A 9,196-nucleotide genomic window follows, 5' to 3' on the forward strand; every position below is an offset into this window, starting at 1 on the left:
TATATATTCAAGTTCTTTTCCCATTTTTTAACTAGCTTGTTTGTTTTCTTGTTGTTTCCAGAGTTTTAATTTTGTGATTATTGTAGGGTCATGTATGGCCTGTAAGGAATAATTTACAGAGATTCTGAATGCATTTTACCCAGTTGTCCTCAATGACTGTATCTTTTCAAGCAATAGTACTATATCAAAACCAGAATATTGGCCATGATAGAAGCATGAGATAAATCTATTTCAGCACCTCAAGCAATCCTTATAGTCACACCCACTACCCACTCGTGCCCCACTCCCTGGCCTTCACCTTGAAAAATTATTCCTACTTTCTATAATTTTGTTCAAGAACATTTTATAAAAAGGAATCACAAAATGTTACTTTTTGTGACCAATGATTTATACTTAGCCTAGTTTTCTTGAAATTTGTCCAGGTTGTTTTGTGTATTAATAATTGGCTCATTTTAATAGATGAGTAGTGTTCTATGATATGGATATACCAGACTTTGTTAAATCTTCATATATGAAGGGGATTAGGGTGTTTCCAGTGTTTCATTACTATAAAGCAACATTCATAGTTATGTTATAGACATAATGATGGACATTCCATAATGCCCAGGTGTTAACAAAAAATCCAACATTGTTATGGACATTCATATAAATAATTTTGTGTGAATATTTGGTAAAGATCTAGGAGTGAAAGTTTTGGGTTATAAGGTATTTTCATATTTAGTTTTTTTTTAAAAAACTGTCAAATGGTTTTCCATTTTCACTGTACCATTTTATATTTACTAGAAGAAATATTTGTGTTCTGTGTCCTCTGAGGAATGGTTTATTTATAAATAACTTGTAGAGAGAGAATGGAGAGGTAAATTGCTGTGTTCCCTCAGGTATCTTTGGTTCAGCTAGGACCCATAAAAGACATACTATAGTCATAACCAACATTTGCCATGGTTTGAATGTGTCCCACAATTTCATGTGTTGGAAGCTTACTCTCCATTTTGGCAGAATTAAAGTTGGAGCCTTTAAGTAGTGATTGGATCATGAAAGCTGCTCTCATGAGGGGATTAACCCTTTCATGAATTAAAGGATTGGTGGATTATCAGAGGAGTGAAATGGTAGCTTATATAAAAAGAGGAAGAGGGACCTAAGCAAGTATGTTAGCATGCTCTGGACTTTTGCTGTGTGATACTCTGCAACACATCAAGACCCAGTAGAGATTTCCCATCAGAAAGAAAGTCTTCATGAGATGCCAGGACAGGCTCTGGCACTTCCTACACTCCTTAATTGTAAGAAATAAATTTATTTTCTTTATAAATTACCCAATTTCAGGTGTTCTGTTATTAGCAACAGAAAATGGACTAAGATAATAATCCTTCAGAATATGCTTATAAAAATCATTGTTGCAGATATAATTAGTTAAGATGAAGTCATCATAGCCTGAGTGGACCTTTAAATCAAAATGTCTAGTGTACTCATAAGAAAACAATGTGCACACAGAAACGGAGAGCACACCATGTATGGACAGTGTGGAGGCTGAAGATTGGCACCTGCAAGCCAAGGAATGCCAAAGATTGACAGCAAACCACCAGAAGCCAGTGAGGATTATACTCTACATGTTACGGAAAGTGCATCATCTTTCTATGTCTAACCTCCAGAACTGGGAGAAAATGTATTTCAATTGCCTTAAGCCACCAGTTTGTGTACTTTCTTAAAGCAGCTGAAGGACTTCATACATCCTTGGAACCACTCTAGGTGCCTGTCCTGCTGTCACTTTAGGGTGTCATGCAGGTTTATAAGCAGTGGGACAAAGAGTGAGAGATATTTCCATCTCCTAAAAATCCTCCTGGAAGCAGTCTTTGGGTATTTCCTGGTTAAGAGATTGAAATGATAGACACCAGATAAAATTATGGAGCTTTCTCTATTATCCTGTTTTCATACCTCTATTTTTACTAAAAGAATAGAATTATGTATAGAATGCATGTGCCAAGAGAAGGTTCAGAGTCAGTCAAGTAACCAGGTAGAAGCTCCATGAAAGCATAATAATTATTTTTTCTCTCCTGAATCTTAAAGTCCTAGAAAAATGATAGGCACATAGAGTAAACTCAATCATTGATCATGAATAACATAGAAACCCAAAATATTGATATTTTATTGATCGACACTACTGTCAAGAAATACACCTTATGCGCTTCTCCCCTTTGTTCTCAAAGAACAATCTAGAGGAGTCTAGGCAAACCAGGTGGTACAGTTCAGACTGTACAGTATAATCTATGAGTTCTGCCCTATGACTCCCATGATCCCTCTTCATCTTCAATAGAGTATTGGTAGGAAAAAGTTCTTTATGAGAGATGTATCAAGATCATGAGCAGTTCTTCCTTACTCCAGGATGCAGCCTAAACCCCATAGCTGCATTGTGTGGAATCGTTTGAGATCCTCTCTCCTGTCTCCATTCCAACCAGATCTTGACAATTCCTTTTCTCCACACCACCTCCTGCCCTGCTGACTCTGGCTGTTTCCACACATGCTATGCTTCCAGGCCTTTGTGCATTTTCCTGGGCTTCTCCTTGTCCCTTTTTGCACTCTCTTCTGCTTAGATGTCTTTCAAGATGCAGATCAGCCATCAGTTTCCTTAGGGAAATTTTGCTCTCTCCTCTTACCTACACTGTTCCCTGTATATTTATTCTTTCACATGTTGGCATTAAAAACAACCCTGATTCCTGTGGATCATTACAGTCTCTATGATGACCTACAAGTATCATTGCACTTATTATCCTTTGCTTCTCCATGTCCCACACTAGATTCAGAGCACTTTATGGGCAGGCACAGAGGGCTACTCAAATCATGCCACTTGAATTAAGTTTATAGGACCTGATAATGAGGTAGTAGCAGCTTCAGTTAGCCTGCAAACAAACAAACACAACTAGTAGAACCTCACTGACAGAGTATAAAATGTACTCTTTGATTTAGGATTTAGAGACACATAGGGAGGAGGTATGTGTAGCCAGAGGAATGCCAGTATTTGTGCCAATTCACCACTGTGATGAGGGGATGTGGAGTAATGCCAGGGACAAAAGAGGAGTTTATAGAATGATTGAAGGTCTAAAGGCAGCGTGCTGAGAGGGAGGTGGAGGATATGCATTGGGCAAAGTTCTAGGGAGGTCTCTGGGTTTACCCTAGGGTGAACATGCCTAATACCTCTCCCACCAGTTCATTCCTTCACTGCTTTTCCTCCGTACTATGAGCTGATGTTAGAGATGGTTAGATCCTTTATCTCTTATATTTCTTCTAGTGTGAAAAGAGGAAAAATGAAGAGACTCGAGTGAGTGTGTGTGAACGTATGTGCTTATGTGTGTAAAACTTTAAAAATTTATTTCCAGTAAGTTTGTAGTTCACATATTACAGTTATACACATTTTTGTAGTACATGTGATATTTTGATACGTGTATATAATGCGTAATGATCAAATCAGGGTAATTGGGATATGCATCCAAACTAACATTCATCTTTTTTGTGTTGGAATCGTTACAATTCTCTTCTAGCTATTTTGGAATATACAGTGAATTATTGTTAAGTATAATTTCCCCATTGTACTATCAACTACTAGAACTTATTCCATCTATCTAACTTCCTCCATTTGGAGAGACTATAGTAGTACAGAGAAAGTGAAACATGTGAATACTAATAATGATTCTCATGTTCTAATAAACAGCAATCATTTAATTGGGCATCAGTGAATTTGTCATTGAGAATACATATGAGAATGGATGAGATGTCCAGTCCATGATTACTCTACTATGTACATAATTTAACTGAAGTTCCATCGTCACAAATTACTTCACAACAGAATGGATCAAATCGGTGACGTCCACTTCTCTTTTTGCGGGAAAGTATTATTTTCTTCAATGATGGCTGCCCTTCAGACAGTGGTTTCTTCAGCTCTGGGGACAAATTAGGAATGAATTCTGATGTCGTACCTAAGGTTTGTCCATCTTTGTTGTTGGAGGTTGACACCATTTCTGTGAAGTAAAAGAGAGGAATGAAAGGTGAGGAAAAACATTCATGTGAAAGAGGATCAGAAAAATTATACAATTTGCCTAGACCACAATGTACCCATTGCCTCAATGTAATTAAACACCAAAGAGAATCAGCAAGTATCCTAACATTTCAACAACTTAGCTTACTTAGAGTAGGGCACTTTAAGATACTACAATATTAAGGATATGCTAACTCCTCATCCTGTCCCCTCTACACACTCTTGTAATGACCCTCTAAATGCCTATACCGTACCACTTTTGACTCTCCCTGACACTGTTTTGATTGATAACTTCAATGCATTATGTACTGGATAGCAATAGGGAATTTTTTTTATAATCACAAGTTATTCTAATAGAAAGATTCAGATATTCAAATCTGATCCACATAAATCTATACATCTATATCACTGGATCTTAGCTAAAAGGCTGAGAAGCAACATACATCTATATGTGTCGACATCAAATGTTAACATTTGTTATCCATGAATACTTTCCATTTTTCTTGTTAAATTTATCTATATTTGTCAAAGTATTTAAATGAGGATTTTCACTTATTTTCTGAAAAAAAGTGAAATTTAAATAGAAATTATAGTACAGCATGCTCTTCCTTAGTTTGCATTAGTTTTGACTTTGTGGTATTCTTCCCTTATTTTATAGTAAAATGAAACAAGCTCTGACTAATAATGTAAAAAAAGGAAATAACTTCGAAATCGTTATATAAATCACACAAAATCCAAGTGCATTCACTGTGCACGATAACTTTAAACAGAGTCATTTAATGATTTAATGAAGTGTATGCATAAGGGTTACAAGAAGCAGTTCTGGAGTCACACATTGCTGGTTCAAAACCTATGTCATTTGTATTAAATGTAAAACAATGTTTAGTAATTTAACTTAGCTTTTCAGAACTTAATACGACCTATTAGACAGAATATAGTAGCCTCTATCTCTTTTGGAAACTGCCCCTGCTAGTTTTAACTTAGCTGGCAATTTATCTTTATGAATACCCTGTTACTTGGTAAAGTTTGAAAACTATCCTGGTATTGAACTTTCCTCAATTCTGAAATCTTGCTTTTAAAGAAAATGCTTTGCAGTCTCAAATGTTGAAAACACTAATCAAATCAGCTATGATGGTCTGAACAGTGAAATTCCCTTGTCTCTGGTCCCCTTCAATTTCCCCTCTAGTCATCCAGGCAACTTTCTTTCTCTTCATCTCATCTCTCTCAACACACTACAAGAGTAGATTCAAAGAAATGGGAGGCAAGGTGCTCTGTTGGTGTGCATTAAAAAAACTTTTTTGTAAGAGGACGTTTTTGGTGACATAGACCATTGCCCAGCTTAATGACAAAGGATGAGAGTTATTAAATCTAAGCCCCCTTTATCTCACATTCCAGGAACCTAACAGAGGTCTCAGTGTGCTGCCCCTAGGCCAATAGGTGCATAAACAGAAATGATAATCAGCTCATCACCTCACTGTTTGTCCCCTTTCTTCTTAATTGAATATGCCTGGCCCAGGCATCCCATTGCAATCACACCTGTTTTCTGGCCTGCCCAGCTTTCCAGGGGGTCTGGGAGTACACCTCACCTCCTGCTGGTGTTTGAGAATAGTCACCTTCTCTGAGGATTCCGTTTTCTCCACCCTGTATCTCTGGCTGCCAGGTGGGAAAGGCACCAAGAGCCTCCAAGGTGAGGCTGTTCTTCTGTTTGTCCTGCAGCTTCCCCTCTACCCCCAACTTCCCATGAGATTTCTGGTGAGACCCTTTTAATAAAAGCACATTACAATGAAAAACCACTAACTTGTAGGCACTAGCCACAGTAGAGTCTGAGTTGACTACAGGCAGTCAATGAGATCTGGAGCCTGTTTTTTCAGGCCTCATTCTGATCGTTTGGTAGTCCAGGGCTCTCACCTGTGGGTCGTCCAGATTCCAGCAGCCACCCTCCTGGGGTGGTGGTGAATGTCTTCTCAGGCATGGGGCAATATGACAGCAAGTGTTTTCCAAATCGGGGACCACATCCCCTCAGCTCTGCTGCTAGGCTTTCTCTAAGGAGTTGGCTCAGCAGCAGCCAGATTGCTGGCAGATAGGACCAGAACAGGCTGGCCATCCTGGACCTGAACTCTCCTGTTCTGGGTGTTCTCAGCCTTTCTTTAGAGACTTGCTGCTGTAGCCTACCAGACTGTGCTGGTGTGTCCCTTCTGGGCTCCAGACTGCTTTCTGCATGCCTTCATCAGGCATTTATTTGCTTAGGGCTATTACTCAGCTTTTGCGTCAATGGTGTCAGTTCCACCCCTTTCCCACCCACCTACAAGGAACTTTCTCCCTCAGTTCTTATTTAGTCTCCTTACTTGCCCTACCCACACTCTCATATCCCTCTTTGCTCCCAATGTGCTGCTGCACTTTGCTTGTTTTGAATTTGGTTGTTCTACTTCTTTTTCTTAACTTTCCTCCTGTAATACTATTTTTATGCTTACTAAAATAATGGTAATTTTTAATGTCCTTTGCTTAGATGAAATAAAAATAGAACTGACCTGTAAGCTCATTGGCTAGAAATTATCTTAGTTAACATTTGGCATATAAGCTTTTAATTGCGGGGGTCTGTCCCACAGACCCTGACCCAACGACGGATGAATAACATACACTGACACAGATAGTTTGCCTGTCAGTCCAGCTGAGGGTCCGGGCCACCTACAGACACCAAGGAGGGTGCTGTAAAGAGTTGCAGCCATGGCCCCGATCAGCCAGCAAAGCTCACATTTATTCAGCATAGATTAAATGACGAAGGTCTTGAGTAAACACCACTAGAAGGTAATTGACATTGCCAACCTCCCGAGTAGAGAGCAATTATGCACCCGCGGTTGATCAAAGATTAGTCTTAGGACCACATGAGTAAACAAACTAGATAAACTACATTCATTTGTATCTGTGCCTTAAGCTATTAACTCAAGGTGAGGATTAGGCTGCCTTCAGCCTGATCTATTACTGGAGCTTATACAAACCCCTCCGGCGTTTCAAAAAGGTTTGTGTCTTTTTCTTATAATTACCTTAAAAAATTTTCCCACCAGCCTGACTGAACTCTCACATCTCCCCCCTTTCTGTTCTTTGCATCGGGTTCTGTTGACTTAAGAGTACAGATGTGTGCAGCAACAGGTTTGTTAGGTTTTGCTTTTATTCCGGCTTTGCGTCCTAGAATTAGCAAATAACGTAAGACAATCATGAGTATAATTAGTAACATTCCTTTCCAGTCAAAGTGTGACCCCCAGGATCGGGGGTATAACCCGGAGAAATGATCTTGCACACCTTTCCATATGGCTGTTTGTTGAGTATGTAGATCTATCATGTGAAGGGATTCTAAAATTTTAGTTTTAAGTTGCTTTACGTCTGCTGTTAAATTGTCATGAAAGGTTCCCCAGAGGTGTTGTTTCACCTCATCCCAACTATGTATTGATTGATTCCAAGGTAAAAATATGACACAGATATGTTTATGCTCCCAGTCACAGTTTAATTGCTATCAGAATGCTAGGGCATCTTGTCGCTCCCCCACATATTCCAAGGCAGCCTCGAGGGCTTGCAGACGTGCAAGAATCTCTTGATCTATACCCTGCTGTAAGAGAAGTTCATTAGACACATTTCTGCCCAAATTGTCTACAAAAGCAGCTGTTTGCACTGATTCAGTAGTAGATGCTATAGCCACACTAGCAGTTGCTAGGATGACTATGGCTGAGATTATAAAGGTTATAAGTGTGCCTATGAATCTTCTGGGTCTGACCTGGGATAGGGCACATTCTAAGGTGGCAAAGGAAGAGGAACCTTGCCAATAGTGTGTCAAATTGACGGGTAGGAATGCCTCAGATGGTCTCCTTAATACCATGACACTAGTAGTATTTAAATTAGATATATTGTAATTAGTGGTACATGAGGCAAACAAAGCCTGTCCTTGCACCCGGGTCACAAACACGGAATTTTGGGTTGTAATAGAAATATTAGTTCCCATAAGGAAAACATATGGATGGAGTTGCAAATTAGGGACTGATCAGTGTGGTTATGAATAAAGGTTATAGTATAGTTGTTACTGTAATTATGATATGTCCCATGCCAGGTGTCAAGGGAGGTGCTAAGATGTCCCAGGCAACATAAAGTGTCTTGGGGAGGCATCAACTTTACTCGGGGTCTGGGATATCCCATCCTCCCATCGGCCCAAATCATAGGGGAATGGGACGAGGCTATGAAACTGTGATCGATGCCATGATGGATGAGGATATCAGTAAGGCTGCCCTGCAAATGGCCACAGGGGCTCCAGTCTAGGATGTTATAATTGCCTAACTGGAGGCTATGAGCTTATTCCCCATGACAGATCTCCCAGCTAAAGTGGAATCCATTATTTTTCCGGCTTTGTTCTTTAGCACAGGAAGGAATGTTTGGGAAAGCAGCCTTGATTTCCGTTTTGAGGCTACCTGCAGCTAAGACTGTTAAGGCATTTCTTTTGCCATGATGTGGCCATAATTGTGTTTCAGCAGGTGCACACTAAGGGTTAGAACATTTATAATTTACACACAATGGGAGGATAGTAAAGTGATCTGTAGTGTTATCTGGCACCTTAGTCCAATGTGTGCCATTATTGAGGAACCCCACTGGGGGTAAATCTATCCCTCCTAGCTAAGCAGTCACGTTATTAAAGGCTGGGAAGGGGTTGTATACCCAAGTGACAGGGCAAAAGAAAAGTGGATCTAAGATATGAGCCCAATAGAGTGTAGACATTGCCACCCTCCCGAGTAGAGAGCAATTATGCACCTGCGGTTGATCAAAGGTTGGTCTTAAGACCACATGTGTAAACAAGCTATTTAGATAAACTACTATACATTCCTTTGTATCTGTGCCCTAAGCTATTAACTCAAGGTAAGGATTAGGCTGCCTCCAGCCTGATCTATTACTGGAGCTTATGCAACACCTCCAGCCTTCCAAGAAGGTTTGCATCTTTTTCTTATAACTATCTTTAAATTTTTCCCACCAGCCTGACTCAACTCCCACATTTAATATTTCTCCTAACTTACTCCGTATTTATTTGTATTTTTTCTTCCAAACATTAAAATATATTGTATTGATTTCTATATTGTCTTGTGTATCTATCCATAGTATTTTGATGAGTGGATGGATCAGTTGTTCATTAGAGAAAGA

General features: G+C 39.5%; 1 protein-coding gene across 1 annotated transcript; it reads right to left on the bottom strand.

Moving 5' to 3' along the window:
• Nucleotides 1-2,117: 2,117 nt before the first annotated feature.
• On the bottom strand, nt 2,118-6,250 carry INSL4 (insulin like 4). The gene is made up of 2 exons (NM_001177814.2): nt 5,933-6,250; nt 2,118-4,007 (listed from the first exon to the last, which is right to left on the bottom strand). The coding sequence occupies exons 1-2, from the start codon at nt 6,126-6,128 to the stop codon at nt 3,784-3,786; spliced, it is 420 nt and encodes a 139-aa protein (NP_001171285.1). The 5' UTR covers nt 6,129-6,250; the 3' UTR covers nt 2,118-3,783.
• Nucleotides 6,251-9,196: the final 2,946 nt, after the last annotated feature.

Source organism: Pan troglodytes, chromosome 11, assembly GCF_028858775.2.
Source record: "Pan troglodytes isolate AG18354 chromosome 11, NHGRI_mPanTro3-v2.0_pri, whole genome shotgun sequence".
Taxonomy (NCBI): Eukaryota; Metazoa; Chordata; class Mammalia; order Primates; family Hominidae; genus Pan; species Pan troglodytes.

Coding starts and splice junctions, on each gene's coding strand:
- INSL4 (NM_001177814.2), bottom strand. CDS start 6,128: ATGGCCAGCCTGTTCTGGTCCTATCTGCCAGCAATCTGGCTGCTGCTG. Junction 4,008..5,932: donor GGAATCTGGACGACCCACAG/GTGAGAGCCCTG, acceptor TTTACTTCACAG/AAATGGTGTCAACCTCCAAC.